Genomic DNA, 23664 nt, shown 5'->3' with positions numbered 1-23664 from the left:
CCCAGATTTCATCAAGATAAAAATTCTGACAAAATTTCATAAAGATTGGATGAAAACTGCGACCTCTATTGTCTACACAAGGTTTTTCTATTATTTGACATATTTTTTACCTAGTGACCTAGTTTTTGAACCCAGATGACCCATATACATTCCCAAGCCAGATTTCATCAAGAAAAACATTTTAACCAAATTTCATAAAGATTGGATGAAAACTGTGACCTCTATTGTCTACACAAGGATTTTCTATTATTTGACCTAGTTTTTGACCTAGTGACCTAGTTTTTGACCCCAGATTACCCAAATACAATCCCAACCCAGTTTTCAACAAGATAAACATTCTGACCAAATTTCAAAAAGATTGGATAAAAACTGCGACCTCTATTGTCTACACAAGGTTTTCTATTATTTGACCTATTATGTGACCTAGTTTTTGACCCCAGATGACCCAAAACAATCCCAACCCAGATTTCATCAAGATAAACATTCTGACCAAATTTCGTAAAGATTGGATGAAAACTGTGACCTCTACTGTCTTCACAAACATTGTTGACGGACGCACGCACACACGCACAACAGACGCCAGACATCACACGGTCACATAAGCTCATCATGTCGCTTCGTGACAGGTGAGCTAAAAAAGCAAATTCTGAACAAGTATATCCCTTAAATAATGTTCATCGTTAAAAAATGATAATAAATAAATATGTGACAAATGAAATATTTATATGTTATTGCATACATATTTGGGTATATACGACACACTTTATTAAACAATACAAAAACAACCCATAAAATAAGCACCCTATAAAAACAATGAAATTATACAAAATGGCCTTGCTAAGTACTATGCCTGTGCTTTAATTACATACAGTTTGTCTTGTAATTTACAAAATTTGCGGACAAGTGATTTTTTTTAGGAGGGTTTCAGAAAGGTGCTTAAAGGAAAAGTAATAACTTATGTAAACAAACTAATGTAACAAATATTCATGCTCATTAAATGAATGTAAATGAATGTTTCACATCATTCTGCACTTGCAGCAGTTATATTCTGCCCCGAGATGTTTGATGAAAATATTTCAAAGCTTTGAAAGCTAAAAAGAGACATGTTTCACAGGCTATTATGCTACATATGTATATTATATACTCAATATTCACTTCTTTAAAATGAAAAATACTTTATCAGTTTGAAACTTGCATGGTCCTATATGTTATATTCAAACTCTTCTTAAAGAAAACAATTTTTTTCTAGACGTTTCTGAAGCAAATTTTGGACAAATCAGAATGATTTGCAACATTTTTACAATGTAAATGAAAACTACATTAATGTAAATATATTCAATTTCTCAGCATATCTCAGAGGTCCTTCATCTTAGGAAAAAATGAACATCCACTTTTTCATTATGATACTAACAAATGAAAATGACACACAACTTAAACATGTTGTAATGTTGTTGATATAACTAGGTCCATCCATCATTCTGATTTTCATTTTACTCTTTCATTTGGCAGGAAGGTTTAGTTCCCCATAAGTTCCTCGTGAAATTCATCAGATTAGTGGAAAAACGTTTTCCTAAGATTTACTAGATGGAATATTATTTTACTAAGATTTACTAAATTAAACATTATTTTCCTAAGATTTACTGCATGAAACATTATTTTACTAAGATTAAGTAGAGTAAACAGATTTACCAATTAAACATTATTTTCCTAAGATTTACTGCATGAAACATTATTTTACTAAGATTAAGTAGAGTAAACAGATTTACCAAGTTCACAAGATGAAAAATTGTTATTACTAAGACTAAGTAGATGAAACATTATTTTCCTAATAGTTAGTGGATGAACATTTGTTTTACTAAGATGTACTTAATGAAACATTAATCCATTGTTTTACTAAGATGGCATTGATGAAACATTATTTGAGTTGTATTCTATTTTTGCACTATATTATGCTCATTAAACATCTAAGGAATCGTTGAAAGGATCTTGTATTATTCTCCTATGGATTTCAACAAACAGCGGTACATATGTGACAAAGTCAAGGAAGTCTGCAAATCCTTTCCCCTCTCGATTGAATTTGCTCAGCACCTGCAAATATGATTGGAAAATTTATGGATAAAAGGGTTACTGCTGTATATGCTTAACATTTTCATATAACATACAGTAGTTTATATTCCTTATGTATAGCAAACGTTGTTTACATCATTGTCACAAATGGCAGTCATAAGACGGCACAGCTTTATCTGCTATTTCTAATTGACTGTGTTTTGCACATCTTCATACTGACAACATATTTGAAGTTTCAATTAAACTGATTGTCCCATATGGAAGTAGTTAGTACCACATTTATTACAATATTTATACTACTGCCATGTCCAAACTCGGGAAATGAGTGGATAACTTGGCACGAAACAAGTGTCTTGCACAGCTACACTTTTAGGTGATGACAAATAAGTTTCAATGAAACTGATTGAGAAATTTGGAAGAAGTTCTCTCCACAAAGTATTTATGTTATGCAGACAAACTGTCAAACAGAGTGAATCCAATATGAAGCTATCAATAGAGTACACACATTGGTCAGGCCGCCTGTGGCTAGAAAAGCCAAATAGATTATTGTGATATCTAGTCATTCATAAAATGTAATAAAAGTGACCTCACTCCAGGAAATCGTGGCTAAGTGTAATGTGCACAAAGTGTCGTCCCTGATAAGCCTGTGCTTACTGCACAAGCTTATTTCGGAAGACACTTTCTGTACATATATTAATACTGGTTGTCCCAAAGCAAGGCTAATATCTAGTTTCTCATAAAACGTAATAAAATATTGAACACCAGAGCTGGTGTGTTCAAGTGTCAGCCCCCTTGAGAAAAATTTAGCCAAAATAGCTTATATTGATATGTAGTAATTCATAAAACGTTATAAAATATTATACACACATAGTTGGTGTGTTCAGGAGTCAATCCCCCTGCAGTCAGCTCCACAGCCAGAATATCTGCTGGACAATTACCCACAGGCATCTGGGTCTCATCTTGTAGCAGCTGGAATAGCTCCTGCAGAAACATAAAATATGGGGTTTATCAAATGAGGAACGTTCTGAGAAAACTGGACTTAATGCATATGGGGGTCTATCAAATGAGGCACGCTCAGAGAAAACTGGACTTAATGCATATGGGGGTCTATCTAATGAGGCATGCTCTGAGAAAACTGGACTTAATGCATATGGGGGTCTATCAAATGAGGCATGCTCTGAGAAAACTAGACTTAATGCATATTGGGGTCTATGAAATGAGGCATGCTCAGAGAAAACTGGACTTAATGCATATTGGGGGGGGGGGGGGTCTATCAAATGAGGCACATTCTGAGAAAACTGGACTTAATGCATATGGGGGTCTATGAAATGAGGCACGTTCTGAGAAAACTGGACTTAATGCATATGGGGGTCTATCTAATGAGGCACGTTCTGAGAAAACTGGACTTAATGCCTATGGGGGGTCTATCAAATAAGGCACGTTCTGAGAAAACTGGACTTAATGCATATGGGGGTCTATCTAATGAGGCATGATCTGAGAAAACTGGACTTAATGCATATGGGGGTCTATGAAATGAGGCACATTCTGAGAAAACTGGACTTAATGCATATGGGGGTCTATCAATTTAGGAATGCTCTGAGAAAACTGGACTTAATGCATATGGAGGTCAATCAAATGAGGCATGATCTGAGAAAACTGGACTTAATGCATATTGGGGTCTATGAAATGAGGCACATTCTGAGAAAACTGGACTTAATGCATGTGGGAGTCTATCAAATGAGGCATGCTCTGAGAAAACTGGACTTAATGCATATGGGAGTCTATGAAATGAGGCACATTCTGAGAAAACTGGACTTAATGCATATGGGGGTCTATCAAATGAGGCATGCTCTGAGAAAACTGGACTTAATGCATATGGGGGTCTATCTAATGAGGCATGATCTGAGAAAACTGGACTTAATGCATGTGGAGGTCTATGAAATGAGGCACATTCAGAGAAAACTGGACTTAATGCATATGGGGTCTATGAAATGAGGCACATTCTGAGAAAACTGGACTTAATGCATATGGGGGTCTATCAAATGAGGCACGTTCTGAGAAAACTGGACTAAATGCATATGGGAGTCTATCAAATGAGGCATGCTCTGAGAAAACTGGACTTAATGCATATGGGGGTCTATCTAATGAGGCATGAGCTGAGAAAACTGGACTTAATGCATGTGGGGGTCTATGAAATGAGGCATGCTCTGAGAAAACTGGACTTAATGCAAATGGGGGTCTATCAAATGAGGCATGCTCTGAGAAAACTGGACTTAATGCAAATGGGGGTCTATCAAATGAGGCATGCTCTGAGAAAACTGGACTGAATGCATATGGGGGTCTATCAAATGAGGCACGTTCTGAGAAAACTGGACTTAATGCAAATTGGGGACTATCAACTGAGGCATGCTCTGAGAAAACTGGACTTAATGCATATTGGGGTCTATCTTATGAGGCATGATCTGAGAAAACTGGACTTAATGCATATGGGGGTCTATCTAATGAGGCACATTCTGAGAAAACTGGACTTAATGCGCATGAGGGTCTATCAAATGAGGCATGCTCTGAGAAAACTGGACTTAATGCATATGGGGGTCTATCAAATGAGGCATGCTCTGAGAAAACTGGACATAATGCATATGGGAGGCTATGAAATGAGGCACATTCTGAGAAAATTGGACTTAATGCATATGGGGGTCTATCAAATGAGGCATGCTCTGAGAAAACTGGACTTAATGCATATGGGAGTCTATGAAATGAGGCACATTCTGAGAAAACTGGACTTAATGCATATAGGGGTCTATCAAATGAGGCATGCTCAGAGAAAACTGGACTTAATGCATATGGGGGTCTATCAAATGAGGCACATTATGAGAAAACTGGACTTAATGCATATGGGGGTCTATCAAATGAGGCATGCTCTGAGAATTCTGGACTTAATGCAAATGGGGGTCTATCTAATGAGGCATGCTCTGAGAAAACTGGACTTTATGCAAATGGGGGGTCTATCTAATGAGGCACATTCTGAGAAAACTGGACTAAATGCATGTGAAGGTCTATGAAATGAAGCACATTCTGAGAAAACTGGACTTAATGCATATGGGGGTCTATCAAATAAGGCACGTTCTGAGAAAACTGGACTTAATGCATATGGAGGGGGTCTATCAAATGAGGAATGCTTTGAGAAAACTGGACTAAATGCAAATGGGTGTCAATGAAATGAGGCACGTTCTGAGAAAACTGGACTTAATGCAAATGGGGGGTCTATCAAATGAGGCATGCTCTGAGAAAACTGGACTTAATGCAAATGGGGTCTATGAAATGAGGCACGTTCTGAGAAAACTAGACTTAATGCATATGGGGGTCTATGAAATGAGGCACATTCTGAGAAAACTGGACTTAATGCATAATGGGGTCTATCAAATGAGGCACATTCTGAGAAAACTGGACTTAATGCATAATGGGGTCTATCAAATGAGGCAGTTCTGAGAAAACTGGACTTAATGCATATGGGGGGTCTATCAAATGAGGAACGTTCTGAGAAAACTGGACTTAATGCATATGGGGGCTAACAAATGAGGCACATTCTGAGAAAACTGGACTTAATGCATATGGGGGTCTATCAAATGAGGCATGCTCTGAGAAAACTGGACTTAATGCATATGGGGTCTATTAAATGAGGCATGCTCTGAGAAAACTGGACTTAATGCAAATGGGGGTATATCAAATGAGGCATGATCTGAGAAAACTGGACTTAATGCATATGGGGGTCTATGAAATGAGGCATGATCTGAGAAAACTGGACTTAATGCATATGGGGGTCTATGAAATGAGGCATGCTCTAAGAAAACTGGACTTAATGCATATTGGGGTCTATCAAATGAGGCACATTCTGAGAAAACTGGACTTAATGCATATGGGGGTCTATCAAATGAGACATGCTCTGAGAAAACTGGACTTAATGCATATGGGGGTCTATCAAATGAGGCATAAACTGAGAAAACTGGACTTAATGCATATGGGGGTCTATGAAATGAGACATGCTCTAAGAAAACTGGACTTAATGCATATGGGGGTCTATCAAATGAGGCATGCTCAGAGAAAACTGGACTTTATGCATATGGGAGTCTATGAAATGAGGCACATTCTGAGAAAACAGGACTTAATGCATATTGGGGTCTATCAAATGAGGCACGTTCTGAGAAAACTGGACTTAATGCATATGGGGGGGGTCTATCAAATGAGGCACGTTCTGAGAAAACTGGACTTAATTCATATGGGGGTCTATCAAATGAGGCACGTTCTGAGAAAACTGGACTTAATGCATATGGGGGTCTATCTAATGAGGCATGCTCTGAGAAAACTAGAATTAATGCATATGGGGTCTATCAAATGAGGCACGTTCTGAGAAAACTGGACTTAATGCATATGGGGGTCTATGAAATGAGGCAGAATCAGAGAAAACTGGACTTTATGCATATGGGGGTCTATGAAATGAGGCACATTCTGAGAAAACTGGACTTAGTGCATATTGGGGTCTATCAAATGAGGCACGTTCTGAGAAAACTGGACTTAATGCATATGGGGATCTATCAAATGAGGCACGTTCTGAGAAAACTGGACTTAATGCATATGGGGGTCTAACAAATGAGGCACGTTCTGAGAAAACTGGACTTAATGCATATGGGGGTCTATCTAATGAGGCATGCTCTGAGAAAACTAGACTTAATGCTTATGGGGTCTATCAAATGAGGCACATTCTGAGAAAACTGGACTTAATGCATATGGGGGTCTATCAAATGAGGCATGATCTGAGAAAACTGGACTTAATGCATATGGGGGTCTATCAAATGAGGCAAGTTCTGAGAAACCTGGACTTTATGCATATGGGGGTCTATGAAATGAGGCATGCTCAGAGAAAACTGGACTTAATGCATATGGGGGTCTATGAAATGAGGCACATTCTGAGAAAACTGGACTTAATGCATATGGGGGTCTATCAAATGAGGCATGCTCTGAGAAAACTGGACTTAATGCAAATGGGGGTCAATCGAATGAGGATGATCTGAGAAAACTGGACTTAATGCATATGGGGGTCTATGAAATGAGGCATGATCTGAGAAAACTGGACTTAATGCATATGGGGGTCTATGAAATGAGGCATGCTCTAAGAAAACTGGACTTAATGCATATTGGGGTCTATCAAATGAGGCACATTCTGAGAAAACTGGACTTAATGCATATGGGGGTCTATGAAATGAGGCATAATCTGAGAAAACTGGACTTAATGCATATGGGGGTCTATCAAATGAGGCATAATCTGAGAAAACTGGACTTAATGCATATGGGGGTCTATGAAATGAGGCATGCTCTAAGAAAACTGGACTTAATGCATATGGGGGTCTATCAAATGAGGCATGCTCAGAGAAAACTGGACTTTATGCATATGGGAGTCTATGAAATGAGGCACATTCTGAGAAAACAGGACTTAATGCATATTGGGGTCTATCAAATGAGGCACGTTCTGAGAAAACTGGACTTAATGCATATGGGGGTCTAACAAATGAGGCACGTTCTGAGAAAACTGGACTTAATGCATATGGGGGTCTATGAAATGAGGCATGATCAGAGAAAACTGGACTTTATGCATATGGGGGTCTATGAAATTAGGCACATTCTGAGAAAACTTGACTTAATGCATATTGGGGTCTATCAAATGAGGCACGTTCTGAGAAAACTGGACTTAATGCATATGGGGATCTATCAAATGAGGCACGTTCTGAGAAAACTGGACTTAATGCATATGGGGGGTCTAACAAATGAGGCACGTTCTGAAAATACTGGACTTAATGCATATGGGGGTCTATCAAATGAGGCATGATCTGAGAAAACTGGACTTAATGCATATGGGGGTCTATGAAATGAGGCAAGTTCTGAGAAAACTGGACTTAATGCATATGGGGGTCTATGAAATGAGGCATGCTCAGAGAAAACTGGACTTAATGCATATGGGGGTCTATGAAATGAGGCACATTCTGAGAAAACTGGACTTTATGCAAATGGGGGGTCTATCAAATGAGGCACATTCTGAGAAAACTGGACTTAATGTATATGGGGGGTCTATCAAATGAGGCATGTTCTGAGAAAACTGGACTTAATGCATATGTTTAGGTGTCGTCCCAGATAAGCATAGGCAATCTGGGCAAAGGCTTTTCAGGGATGACACTTTCTGCCTGAATCTTATTTTCATTTAGAGGAGACTTCCTTTAAACGCAAATTCCATAAAAGTGGACAGTGCGGTCCCTGATAAGCCTGTGCAGAATGTACAGGCTAATCTGACAGGACACTTACACACATGCATTAAACCCAGTTCTCCCAGAGCAAGGCTCAAATCTTCAGTAGTTTAAAAATGCCATGACCTGTTATATATTTTGTAAATGCACTTGCAAATGTTGGAAAAATACTTAGTACGAAAATACGGATAAAATTTAATGTTACCTGAATGTTATTTTATTAGTATTAGCTGTTTATCAAAATGTGTTTTACAACAAACAAAATATAAGCCACTGAAGAAGATTTATCAAATCTATCTATTAAAGTAAGTTTTAAAATATTTATTCAACCTTGATCCACATCTTGCGTTTATTTTAAACAAGTTTAATTTCCCACCTTGCTTTTCTCCATTTTAATGTCCAGTGCATTGTAGTCCACTTTGTTGATCAGCTTTCGTATTACAGGACTGTAAGTAAAAAAATGTTTTATTTCATGATATAAGTGAAAGAAATACAAATATTTGTGAGAGATAAAACTGTATATCTCTGTGCTATAGTAGTTTATAAAGTAAACAATGCTCAATAACAAAATATAAATGTTTATTACATTTCTAAAATAAAAGGTTCATTTTACTTCTCAAGCAGACAGTGTATGTGAATTCTGAAAGAGAAGTCCAATTTGCCTTCTAAATGATGAGATTCATTTTGCCTTTTAAATGAGAAGATGAATTTGCCTCCCAAATAGAAAAGGTTCATTTGCCTTCTCATAAAGAAGGTTTATTTGCCATATAAACTATTAATTGTACTCACTCCATCTGTGTCACCTTCTCTGACAAGGCTGCTACAACGCTGAACAGTCGAAAGTTGATCTTCTCTCGCTTTGGAAGGTCCAGCACCTAAAAGCACAACTTTTTTAGAAAGTCGAAAATAATCAATTTAAAATTTTGCAAATACTTTATTATATTAATGAATTTGATAGGTGATTTCATTAGCAATTAAAATGTTTGTCTATTCTTGGTATTTTGCCAAACTGACAAAAATCCTGAAAAAGTCTATGTCAAGTACAACATTCAGTCATAAAGTGAACTACAAGTACATCATCAGTGGACATAACATTTTACTCCTTCTAACTTGAATATTAGCTATCCATGAACGCACACAGTATGCAACCACTTAAACATTTTTTCTTCACAGGTACCGATGTGTCATACCATTGCCAACTGCTCCAATGAATATAACAAACTGGTATTAAAAGTGAATATTAAAAAGTAAATGCACTAACACGTGCCAAGCAGGATTACTCTATTTGTCTTACAAAGTAGATGTACTAGAATATGCCATGCAGAGCTACGCAATATGCCTTACAAAGTAGATGTACTAGAAAATGCCAAGCAGAGCTACACAATGTGCCTTACAAAGTAGATGTACCAGAATATGCAAAGCAGAGCTACACAATATGCCTTACAAAGAAGATGTACTAGAATATGCCAAGCAGAGCTACGCAATATGCCTTACAAAGAAGATGTACCAGAATATGCCAAGCAGAGCTACGCAATATGCCTTACAAAGTAGATGTACTAGAATATGCCAAGCAGAGCTACGCAATATGCCTTACAAAGAAGATGTACTAGAATATGCCAAGCAGAGCTACGCAATATGCCTTACAAAGTAGATGTACTAGAATATGCCAAGCAGGGCTACACAATATGCCTTACAAAGTAAATGTACTAACACGTGCCAAGAAGAGCTACACAATGTGCCTTACAAAGAAGATGTACTAGAATATGCAAAGCAGAGCTACACAATATGCCTTACAAAGTAGATGTACTAGAATATGCCAAGAAGGGCTACACAATATGCCTTACAAAGTAAATGTACTAACACGTGCCAAGCAGAGCTACACAATGTGCCTTACAAAGTAGATGTACTAGAATATGCCAAGCAGAGCTACACAATGTGCCTTACAAAGAAGATGTACCAGAATATGCCAAGCAGAGCTACACAATATGCGTTACAAAGATGTACTAGAATATGCCAAGCAGAGCTACGCAATATACCTTACAAAGTAGATGTACTAGAATATGCCAAGCAGAGCTATGCAATGTGCCTTACAAAGTAGATGTACTAGAATATGGCAAACAGAGCTACACAATATGCCTTACAAAGTAGATGTACTGGAACTCCCTGTCTGAGAGAAGCTTGTTGTTGACCTGCTGAAGAGCCGCCTCAACCTCCTCAATGTTCATCTCAACATCCTTAACAAGAAATATTACATGTTCAAATCAGCTGAAGACTAAAAATATGCCCATCTGACATTTTGATAACATATCTCAAATTTACCTAAGAATATGTGTCAAAACAAAATATGTGGATCATTGTGTTATGTTCTGAACACAATTTTGGGGCACTTCAAGCTTAAATTCATTTCAATTAGGAACTACAAAATAAACTTAATATGACCGAATGTTAATCAAAAGTATGACCAGTAAAAGGAATTGAGGGGTTTTTGGTTTTGAGATTTTGTACAACTGATTTGTTAGGCAAAAAATAAATAATGCGACAAAAAAAAAACAGTTTAGAAAGGATCTGGTTTAGGGTGTTACCACTGTACCTTTTTTCTGGGTATTAAATATATATAAACAAGAGCGCCACGGTCTGAGACAGATGCCCGCCCCCCCCAAACAGGGCATTGACACCCATTACTCAATCCTTTGATGATATATCGAACAGAAACCAATTTAACACTAAATGTCACAAATACCTTGACCTTTAACTTATTGGTTCCAATTTTAATAGGGTTCATCTATTGTCCAAGGCAAGTGCACATGTTAAATATCAAGCATATCGGTTGACAAGTTATTGATCGGAAAAGATTTTCTTACTTATTGTTTCAGTGACCTTGACCTTTGACCTAGTGACTGATATTTCAATAAGCGTCATCCAAGGCCAATGCACATGTAAAGTATCAAGCCAATTGGAAACCATTTTCACACTTTTTGTTACAGTTACCTTTACCTTTGACCTAGTGACCCCGATTTTAATAGTGTTATCTACTATCCAAGGCAAAAAAACAACATGTTTTGCATCAATCAAATCTGTCAATTTGATGAAGAGTAATAAATAGGAAACAATTTTCAGACTTTTTGTGATAGTGGCCTTGACCTTTGACCTAGTGACCCAATTAATAGTGGTCATCGAATGTCCAAGGCCAAAGCACATGTGAAGTATTAAGCCAATTAGTCAATTTGTTGACGAGTTATTGATCAGAAACATACTGGTCTACAGACAGACAGACCGGTTTACTGACAGACAGACCGACAAACATCCAGCAGAAAATATACCGCCTCTTCTTTGAATTGGGGCGTAAAAAAGAACCACATGACAATCCGTTCAAGCTCCAAGAATTAAAATCAGCTTCAATCAAAACAATTTAAACACATGACTTCAGTGAAATTGATTTTGATAACCCATTGATGCTATATATAATTTTGAAAGAAATAACATTAAAAAAGAAAAAAATTGAAATAAATTGAAAATAGGTTACATTAGTGGAGTTATCCCCTTTGAAAATTACAAAAATGTTGCTAAAAAAACATTGGAAGGAAATAAGCCTACCAGATTCCAGCGCAAAAAATCACAAAACAAGGGCTGTTTGTAATACATGCATGCCCCCTATATGGGCTGTCAGTTGTAGTGGCAGCCATTGTGTGAGTACGGTTTTTGTAACTGTGACCTTGACTTAGTGACCTGAAAATCAATAGGGGTCATCTGCCAGTCATGATCAATGTACCTATGAAGTTTCATGATCCTAGGCCTAAGCATTCTTGAGTTATCATCCGGAAACCATTTTACTATTTCCAGTCACTGTGACCTTGACCTTTAACCTGAAAATCAATAGGGGTCATCTGCCAGTCATGATCAATGTACCTATGAAGTTTCATGATCCTAGGCCTAAGCATTCTTGAGTTATCATCCGGAAACCATTTTACTATTTCCAGTCACAGTGACCTTGACCTTTAACCTGAAAATCAATAGGGGTCATCTGCCAGTCATGATCAATGTACCTATAAAGTTTTATGATCCTAGGCCTAAGCATTCTTGAGTTATCATACGGAAACCATTTTACTATGTCAAATCACTGTGACCTTGACCTTTGACCTAGTGACCTGAAAATCAATAGGGGTCATATGCCAGTCATGATCAATCTACCTATGAAGTTTCATGATCCTAGGCCTAAGTGTTCTTGAGTTATCATCCGGAAACCAGCAGGTGGACGGACGGACCGACCGACGGACCGACATGAGCAAAACAATATACCCCCTCTTCTTCGAAGGGGGGAATAATAAGCCTACCGGATCTGGGTGCAGTTTCTGGTAGAGACGACTCTGCTGTCTACGGAACTCATATGGGGCGGCTGAGCAGTTCTGTTCATTGAAGTAGTGGTCCATACAGTACAGCCCAACAAGGTCCTTCTCATCTTCAAATATACATGGGCCCTCTGTGATCTTGAAAATGCTTACTGGGTGAGGATTGAACCTGGGACCGTCTGATAGCTGACACATAATCCAATAGGCCGCTGCGATCCTATTTTCAACTTGGATGTATACTCCTGTTTATTTATGTGCGTCTCCCTCTGGGAAAATGAGGTATAATGCATGCGTCTAAAGTGTTGTCCCAGATAAGCCTGTGCAATGATGCAGGCTAATCCAGGACCACACTTTCTGTATTAATTGGATTCTTGCAGAGAAGAGACTTCCTTTAACTGACAAAAAAATAAAAGGGGACAATGTCAACCCTGATTAGCCTGTGCAGACTGCACAGGCTAATTTGATATTAGATTTTACACACATGCATTAAGCCCCATGTTTCCACAGCAAGGCTTTCATTTATAAACAGGATTATGCCTCAAAGTATAATATGAGATCGCAGTGGCCTAGAGGATAACACATCTGCCTAGCTATCATGAGGTCCCAGTTTTGATCACCTCTCAGAAAGCATTTTCAATATCTTCTCAAGACACCAAGAAGGTCTACTGATCTAGCCAGGAAACTGACACTTCTCAAGACACCAAGAAGGTCTACTGTTCTAGCCAGGAAACTGACCAGAGAGTATCTCAATAAGCTTATGACTTTTGATGCAATCAAGATAAAACAAATAGGTTTAACATATGTTGAAAATATAAGGGCTCCACAGGACACATATTGTTATACATGAACGCTGTCAGTCCAAATCATCTAACACTTATATCAACTTGAATATAAAAAAAAAGATAGTAAGAATAAAAGTTTATTTAGTGTGTGTGAATTTTTGCATTGGAAACAATCAAGGGATTCAATTTATTCAAATATTATGTTTGTGTAAATGAGCATAATCATGGCTGTGTAAAGTGTTCCATAACATTGAAACCCTATCGAACTGACCTTCAATTTCTGTGACTCGCTTATCAAAGTTCTTCATTTTCTCAATGTCTCTGTTGATTTCCATGGTAAGTTTCTTCACAGCTGGCTCTTTCTTTGCCTGGTAAATAAGAAAATCAAAGTGTTCAACATAAAAGGAGTGTGACTTGCCATACAGTCAGACTACAGTACTGTCAAAATATGCACACATTTTTAAAAGAAGAGCACCGCATAACCGGTGCCACACTCGGCTGCGAAAGCTTGTCAGATTTTTTTTTTTTTAGAGGTCACAGTGACCTTGACCTTTGACCTAGTGACCCAAAATGGGTGTGACGTGTAGAACTCATCAAGGGGCATCTACATATGCAGTTTCATAGTTGTAGGTGGAAGCACTTTTATTTTAGAGGCAATGTTAAGGTTTTTGTTAAAGTTTAATATTAGAGGTCACAGTGACATTGACCTTGACCAAGTGACCCATAAATGGGTGAGGCATGTAGAACTCATCAAGGTGCAACTACATAGTAAGTTTCAAAGTTGTAGGTGGAAGCACTGATTTTAGAGCCTATGTTTAAGTTTGATATTAGAGTTCACAGTGACCTTGACCTTTGACCTAGTGACCCAAACATGGATGTGGCGTGTAGAACTCATCAAGGTGCATCTACATATGAAGTTTCAAAGTTGTAGGTGGAAGCACTTTGATTTTAGAGGCAATGTTAAGGTTTTTGTTAAAGTTTTATATTAGAGGTCACAGTGACCTTCACCTTTGACCTAGTGACCCAAAAATGGGTGAGGCATGTAGAACTCATCAAGGTGCAACTACATATGAACTTTCGAAGTTGTAGGTGGAAGCACTTTGATTTTAGAGCCTATGTTTAAGTTTGATATTAGAGGTCACAGTGACCTTGACCTTTGACCTAGTGACCCAAAAATGTGTGCGGTGTTTAGAACTCATCAAGGTGCATCTACATATGAAATTTCAAAGTTGTAGGTGGAAGCACTTTGATTTTAGAGCCAATGTTAAGGTTTTAGCAAGACGCCTATGGCGGACGTCAGACGATCTGGCTATGACAATAGCTCGGGTTTTCTCGGAAAACAGCCTCGCTAAAAATTGAATATTGTTTCAATTTCCTGTAACTTATTGGTGACAAATATAATGTTTTTAAACAGTAAAATAATATGATTATTATAAAGAAAATGTATACAACTAGCAACATGATGTGAATAAAATACATCAAACTGGATCAGTCTGCTGAGAGCAAGGTTTATGGTACTCTTGTGAAATAGGGGAGCTCAGTGACTCTCAAAAGTTTTAGGCCCCGAATGGTCCATGTTCAAACTTGTCCTAGAGATCATTTAGATAAAACATGTGGCCAAGTTTGGTGAGGATTGAATGAAAACTACCTGAATTAGACAGCGGACAACATGGTGAGGTTTAAAACGCACTAAGATACCCTGTGACCTAGTTTTTGACCCGGCATGACACATATTCAAACTTGACCTAGACATCATCTAGATACAACTTCTTACCAAGTTTGGTAAAGACTGGATGAAAACTACTTGAATTAGAGAGCGGACAACATTGTGATGTTTAAAACACACTAAGTGACCCCGTGACCTTGTTTTTGACCCGGCATGACCCATATTCAATCTTGCCCTAGACATTATCAAGAAACAACTTCTGACCAATTTTAGTGAAGATTGGATAAAAACTACTTGAATTAGAGAGCGGACAACATGGTGAGGTTTAAAACACACTAAGTGACCCCGTGACCTTGTTTTTGACCCGGCATGACCCATATTCAAACTTGCCCTAGACATTATCAAGATACAACTTCTGACCAATTTTAGTGAAGATTGGATAAAAACTACTTGAATCGGAGAGCGGACAGCATGGTGAGGTTTAAAACACACTAAGTGACCCCGTGACCTAGTTTTTGACCCGGCATGCCCCATGTTTGAACTTGACCGACACATCATCTAGTTACAACTTCTGACCAAGTGTGGTGAAGATCGGATTTAAACTACTTGAAATAGAGAGCGGACACCATGCTCAATGTGTAAAACGTACTAAGTGACCCTGTGACCTAGTTTTTGATCTGGCATGGCCCATGTTCTAACTTGGCCTTCAGATCATCTAGATAAAACTTCTGACCAAGTTTGGTAAAGATTGGATGAAAACTACTTGAATAAGAGAGGACACCATGCTGAATGTTATAAAACGCTCTAAATGACCCCATGACCTAGTTTTTGACCCGGCAAGACCCATGTTAGAACTTGGCCTTAAGATCATCTAGATACAACTTCTGACCAAGTTTGGTGAAGATCGGATGAAAACTACTTGAGTTAGAGAGCGAACAACATGCTTAATGTTTAAAACGCACTAAGTGACCCCGTGACCTAGTTTTTGACCTGGCAAGGCCCATGTTCGAACTTGGCCTAGACATCATGTAGATAAAACTTCTGATCAAGTTTGGTGAAGATCAGATGAAAACTACTTGAATTAGAGAGCGGACACTTAATACGGACCGACAGACAGACCGACAAACAAACCGACAGACAAGTTCGTTCCTATATACCCCCCTAATCTTTGTTTGTGGGGGTATAATGATGTGCATAATCTCCATATTGCCATCTATCCATGTTTCAAGTTTCATGAAAAAATATGAAGAACTTTTAATATTATCAAAGGATCCAGAAAAGTGTTACCGACTGACGGATTAACTGAAGGACAGAGCACAAACCATAAGTCCCCTCCAGTTTCAATAGTAGGGGACAATTATTTTAATGCAACTCAATTAGTACATTAAAAAGGTAGCGCATTGTTTGTTCTTACGTTCTAGGTTGGGTTCTCCAGATTACAGTACAACCACTAAAGGCTGGGGTCCATATTCACAAAGCTCCTTAGTAAATTCCTTAGGAAATTCTATAACCCTCGACCCCTTATAAATGCACTTTGACGCGTTTGTAGTCCCTTAGAAAATCAAATTAAATTTAAAATCTTCTATACTAGAATTGTGTTTTAAAGGCTTCATTTCCAACCTAAAGATACTGATGAGCAGCAAACAGCATAAAACCCGGAACAGACTGCGAGTTATTTGCTGGCTGCTCTGGTTTTATGCTAGTTACACAAGCCATTTCCACTTTGCTTCTGAGTGAAAAATGGTTAACCTTTTGGCTATGTTAATTTAAGTATCTAAATATGCATATGTTTTAAAACAAGTAAATATTGCTACAATTATTGAGACTAAACCTTTCGTAATCAGATCTCTCACATAAACTGAATCTGAAATTTTTTCTTACTTACAACCTAACTAAGATTTCCCAACATGGCTTTGTGAATATGGGCCCAGCCCTTCCGTATTGTGCAAAATAGCATGAATGAAAATACAACCTATTACTAATAACAATTGATTTTTGGCATGCCACAAAGGAAGTACTAAAGTTTTACCCTGACCATTTTCATCATCTTGTCATCCATTCTGCTGACTATGACCTCATCTGTGATATCGGAGGCCTTCGTTGGCCGGAAGTTCTTTAGAGATGAGATTGAGCTCATCATGTCATATTCATCATCCTCACTCTTCTTTTTCTTCTTCTTCTTCTTCTTTTTCTGAAACCGTCATTTTCAAAATATAAATAAACCAATCTTTGCCTTCCCCATCTTAAAGAAACACTTTTGTGAAGGCATATATGCCCATTCGTTGAACATCATAAACATAACCACATGCTTATTGCATTGACTGAAACAAATACAAAGTAAATTAAAAATTTGTTTTTGTTTTCAGAAATGTATTATGTGTTATTAATGTGTTATTATTTTTAACATTTAAACTGATTATAACGCTCATAAGTACTTGAAATATATCTGTTTTTCAATATTTGTATTTTCCTTATTTATATAATCTATCCAAAAAATTTCTATGGGAATTTGTGACATTAGAAGTTGGAAAATAATTTTCATATATGTGAACAGATCCCTTTAATGACCAGAGTTATGTTGCTGCTTTTTAAATACCTGGAAACATAAATAAAATTAATGTTACATACACAACATGCAAGCGGGTTAACAACAGCATGAAAGTGTACCTCACCTCAAAATCATGCACACTTTGTCACAAAATGTTTAAACTATTGGTCAAGATTTAAGCTATTCACACTTTGTCACATAATGTTCATAACATTTGTCAAGATTTAAGCTATGCACACTTTATCAAAGAATGTTCAAAACATGTGTCAAAGTTTTAGCTTTGCATACTTTGTCACAGAATGTTCAAAGCAATGGTCAAGGTTTCAACAATGCTCACTTTGTCAAAGTATGATCAAAACGTTGGTCAAGATTTAAGCTATGCACACTTTGTAAAAGACTGTCCAAACTATGGGCGAAGAATTTAGCTAAGCTCGCTTTGTCAAAGAATGTCCAATCTATGGGCAAGATTTTAGCTTTGCACACTTTATCACACAATGTTCAAAATATTGGTCAAGATTTAAGCTATGCACACTTTATCATCAAATGTTCAAAACATGGGTCAAGATTTTAGCTATGCACACTTTGTCACAAAATGTTCAAAACATTGGTCAAGATTTTAGCTATGCACACTTTGTCACAGAATGTTCAAAATATAGGTATAGATTTTTAGCTATGCACACTTTGTAAAAGACTGTCTATCTATATATATGGGCTAAGAATTTATCTATGCACACTTAATCAAAGAATTCCAAACTATGGGCAAGATTTTAGCTACGCACACTTTGTAAAAGACTGTCCAAACTATGGGCAAAGAATGTAGCTACATTTATGCACATTTTATCAAAGTGCATAATTTTTTTTGTTGAATTTCTTTATCTATACTTTATCAAAGAATGACAAAGAAATGGGTCATTAATTTTGTCCGCGCACTTTCATTTATCTATAAATATTACAAGACAAAACCAATACATTTATCATAAGAAAGTATTTATTAAAACTCATGCATATAAGTCTTATATTGGCAAGCAAAACCATTGCTGAAAAATATCCTATAAATTGCATACTAAGCTAAACCATTTTTCACCAAATCCCAAATGCATTTTAGTTAGCCATTCTCTATTAAAATATTAAATGCGTCAAATACAAGGGACCTTCAGATTAAGACATGCAAACATATACACATTAAACCATTATGTCATAGACAGGGATAATTATATTTAGTGTTATATAACTAGCCATGCACACACTACCTTTGTAGGATCGTCATCTTTTTCTTCGTCATCCTGAACATATTAAGTACCCACATACTGTGATATTCAACATAAAGATGTTGTGATATTCAAGATTCAAATATTGTTATTTACTTTCATGCTAATGTTAATTGCACATAAGGGTGTTTTATTTTAAAAAGATTTTAATTTCCAGTAGTAACATAAACAAAATAAGTAAAAATTAAAGTTGTTGTTTTTTTATATTTTTGTTTTATAATTGTTGATCTGAAAATTAACAATCTGTTTATTTTTCAAGCAGAAACTAATAAGCTTTCACACAGACTTCAAAGATTAATTGATAATTTAAACAAATTAATCTCAAATCATGTGGAAATAAGCAGAAAACGAGCATTATCAGACACCCACGCTTTTTGTCCACAGTTCAAAATTTAATCAAATTGCTCTCACAACCTTGCACTAATGTTCACAGCTGGAGAATAAACTTTGACTTGGTCAACTCAACAATTGAAGCCTTGTTTTGAGTAAACTGGGCTTAATGCATGTGATGTAAGTTTTCTCCGAGATTACCCTGTGCAGAATGCACAGGATTATCAGGGACAAAAATTTCCGCCTAAACTGATTTTTTTATTTAAGAGACTTTCTTTAAACAAACAATAGCTGTGTTTGTGAAACAAAATGCCCCCTATTGTACCGCGTTATATTTGACCTTTGACTTTGAAGGATGACCTTGACCTTTCACCACTCAAAATGTGCAGTTCCATGAGATACACATGCATGCATAATATCAAGTTGCAACAAGGGCTGTTTGTAAAACATGCATGCCCCCCATATGGGCTGTCCGTTGTAGTGGCAGCCATTGTGTGAATACGATTTTTGTCACTGTGACCTTGACCTTTGACCTAGTGACCTGAAAATCAATAGGGGTTATCTGCGGGTCACGATCAATGTACCTATGAAGTGTCATGATCCTAGGCAAAAGCGTTCTTGAGTTATCATCCGAAAATCATTTTACTATTTCGGGTCACCGTGACCTTGACCTTTGACCTAGTGACCTCAAAATCAATAGGGGTCATCTGCGAGTCATGATCAATCTACCTATGAAGTTTCATGATCCTAGGCGTATGCGTTCTTGAGTTATCATCCGGAAACCATTTTACTATTTCTGGTCACCGTGACCTTGACCTTTGACCTAGTGACCTCAAAATCAATAGGGGTCATCTGCGAGTCATGATCAATGTACCTATGAAGTTTCATGATCCTAGGCCCAAGCGTTCTTGAGTTATCGTCTGACAACCACCTGGTGGACGGACAGACCGACATGAGCAAAGCAATATACCCCCTCTTCTTCGAAGGGGGGCATAAATATCTTAAATATTGCTAAAGTTATGACCAAGGCTAAAGTTTTTGGACAGAATGACAGACAAAATGACAGACAGAATGACAGACAGACAGGCCAGAAACAATATACCCCAGATCATTTGATGGAGGCATACACATGCCATAAATTAAACAGAGTTTCATCAGAATGAGACTCATTGAATGACCACCATTTCTTAGTCTACTTGCCAAAAGAAAGAAAGTGCCTACCCTTTTCTTCTTGCCCTTGGTTTTGTAATCAAGTCTGACAATATCTCTGTCCATAGACTTTCCCACCTCTGCCATCAGCCTTAGCTTCTCAGCTATAAAAGGGAGACAACTCAATTAAACATTTCTACATTTGAAGGGAGATCACTGAAATGCACTAAAAGAGCTCCCCCTCTACAAAAAGTACTGAACATACATGTGTGGCCAACTGTGGTAAAGATATTTTTACATTGTTTAACATGACAAATGCATCATTTATGGCACAGATGGTTAAACATACACCTAAGGTGACATATAATGTAGTATAACAGTATAAAACAATCTGTTTTACATTTTCGTCTTAAACTTTATGTGTTTGAAATTTATATTCATCAAATTATTGGCAAATAAAAAGCCTTTCAATGGCCATTATTTTAAATGAACCTGAAGATTGGTTTCAACCATATAATTATTAAAGCTTGATTACAAAAAAAAGATTCAAGGAGTACTCTTAAATCTGTTTTCTGTAACAAACCAGTACTTGAACATATCTTTAGTATGCTCCCAGTCCCAGTTGCAGGAGGGACACCATTTTTGCCTTAATATCAATATATGAGCCGCGCTCTGTGAAAATGGGGCTCTATACATGTGCTCTGTGAAAATGGGGCTCTATACATGTGCTCTGTGAAAATGGGGCTCTATACATGTGCTCTGGGAAAATGTTTTTTATACATGTGCGTAAAGTATCGTCCCAGATTAGCCTGTGCAGTTCACACCTGCTAATCAGGGACAAAACATTCCCCTTTTATGGAATTTTTTGTTTAAAGGAACACTATTCTGAACAAAAATCCAGTCTAGGCCAAGTGTTGTCCCTGCAGACTGTACAGGCTTACATGGGACCACACTTAACACACATGCATTAATACCCATTTTTCACGACTGCGGCTCATATATATATATATATATAATAATATTGTTGTGAAAGCTGGTTATAGTCCTGTGTAATCCAATAGTAGTGCTGTGTAACCTAAGAGTGTAGTGTCACCCATTGAACTTACCGTGTAGCTGGTGCATGTGATCCTGTAGGGCGTACTGCTTGGTCCTGATGAACTCTATGGAGTAGTTCAACTTCTCCATGTACTGCTCTGGTACACTCAGGCCCTGGGCAATGAAAAAATATTCCACTGATATTTTCAGTATTTTGGGAAAGGTGGCCAGGTCCCTTTGCCATTCTATTGAGAAAAATTAAATCCTTTTGACTACAATAAGAAATTGGGGTTGTTATTTTTGCTAACAAATACATAGAAATTGAGAGTTAAGGTTTTTTTCTATATTGTATTTACTAAGGTTCAACTTATAGAGCTGGATGAACTAAATGTTGTGATTAATTGAATTTTTTTAAACATTTATTTGGAAACCTTCAATAGGGAAAATATTTGTGACAAATATATACTTTTTTTAAATTGGAAAAGGAGCCATATAACAGCCCAGAATTAGAACATTCAAAAACACTGGCATCATAAGAGCCAGATTTGATTTTAAGACAACAATTCTGACCAGAGGCTGTTCATTGCTCTCTATGAATTACATACAGTATTGCGATACACACATTACACAGAAATTGCGTTTTATCCGAATACACACAGATAATACAAATAGAAGATTACACTGAGACTACTACCCTCCTCCATATCCCCATGAAAAACAAAACATACAACGTAATACAAAATGTTGACAACAAACACCATAACAAATGGGCTCACATCATGTCTAGGTGTCTGTGACTGATCACTAAACAATATGTTGACAACAAACACCATAACAAATAGGCTCACATCACGTCTAGGTGTCTGTGACAGATCACTAAACAATATGTTGACAACAAACACCATAACAAATAGGCTCACATCACGTCTAGGTGTCTGTGACTGATCACTACACAATATGTTGACAACAAACACCATAACAAATAGGCTCACATCAAGTCTAGGTGTCTGTGACTGATCACTAAACAATAAGTTGACAACAAACAGTATAACAAATAGGCTCACATCACGTCTAGGTGTCTGTGACTGATCACAAAACAATATGTTGACAACAAACACCATAACAAATAGGCTCACATCACGTCTAGGTGTCTGTGACTGATCACTTAACAATAGGTTGACAACAAACACCATAACAAACAGGCTCACATCACGTCTCGGTGTCTGTGCATGACTGATCACAGCCATGTCCCTCAGCATGGCCAGCTCATGGTCAGACAGCTGGGCCGGGGGCAGCTTCACCATCTCCCCACGGGCCCGGGGCTGTGTAAACTCAGGGTATCGTGGAGACTGGACGTTCACCACCCCGTTAAACACACGCTCGTAGTAAGGCAGTCTGTCTGGGCTGGAGAGATAACGCTTTACCACTCAGATGCATACTTTGACCCTTTTTTAGCAAGTTTAATTAAATTAAACTATAAACTTTATTGAATAGATTAAAATGTTTAAGGTTTGATTTCCTAACCTAAGATACTGATGAGCAGCAAACATCATAAAACCAAAACAGCCCCCCCAGTATTAAACTGGCAAGCTGTTCTGGCTTTAGTCTGGTTGCATATAGCCATTTTCACTTTAGCTCTGAAAGGGAAATGTGTACAGCCAGAGTCTTAGATTATTTAAACTTTTATTTTGCCAACGCATAAAATTGACACTGAAAATATAATACAACCATGTCAAAAATGATTTGGATATAAAGGCATTTGCTGAAGTGTTTAATTCTACCGGTAATTAAACAATGAGATTTAGCAGAAGATCTTGTTTTCACCTTACTAAACAAGAAAATAAAGCTTCAATATCTAAAAATGTCTTCAACAAGTCTATCTACAAGAATTTGACATTAATACTGGCACACGTCTCGGACAGTCAAAATTCGGATACCTTTAAAGCATCATAAGTAGGCAAACTCAGCAAAACCTTTAAAAGACAATATAAAAAAAAGACACAGAAATGATTTTACGCATGACATAAACCAAATATCTTACATTATAAGGCCACAATTCTGAAGGAAAGGTAAAAATGTATTGGAAACTCATGTTTCCCAAACACACCAACCGAGGTTACAGTAAAAGGTTACACACAACTAAATAAACTAAAACTGGGCAGCACAAAAGGGATTAGAGC

At 37.3% G+C, this 23664-nt stretch overlaps 1 protein-coding gene across 2 annotated transcripts; it reads right to left on the bottom strand.

The window, feature by feature from the left end:
- Positions 1-1696: 1696 nt before the first annotated feature.
- Positions 1697-23606, bottom strand: LOC127857089 (uncharacterized). Of its 2 annotated transcripts, XM_052393443.1 has the most exons (13): positions 23526-23606; positions 22693-22888; positions 21556-21658; positions 20522-20613; positions 18953-18985; positions 17190-17345; positions 13760-13856; positions 12692-12816; positions 10502-10594; positions 9150-9235; positions 8737-8806; positions 2935-3048; positions 1697-2088 (listed from the first exon to the last, which is right to left on the bottom strand). In XM_052393443.1, exons 2-13 carry the CDS (start codon positions 22786-22788, stop codon positions 1957-1959), a joined length of 1197 nt encoding a protein of 398 aa, XP_052249403.1. In that variant the 5' UTR covers positions 22789-22888; positions 23526-23606; the 3' UTR covers positions 1697-1956. The 2 variants fall into 2 exon arrangements, with proteins under 2 accessions (XP_052249403.1, XP_052249404.1); XM_052393444.1 differs by lacking the exon at positions 18953-18985 and having other exon boundaries at positions 23526-23596.
- Positions 23607-23664: the final 58 nt, after the last annotated feature.

Source organism: Dreissena polymorpha, chromosome 14 (genome assembly GCF_020536995.1).
Source record: "Dreissena polymorpha isolate Duluth1 chromosome 14, UMN_Dpol_1.0, whole genome shotgun sequence".
NCBI classification, from domain to species: domain Eukaryota; kingdom Metazoa; phylum Mollusca; class Bivalvia; order Myida; family Dreissenidae; genus Dreissena; species Dreissena polymorpha.
Note: the sequence above shows the minus strand (reverse complement) of the source record. Positions and strands in the feature narration are given on the sequence as shown.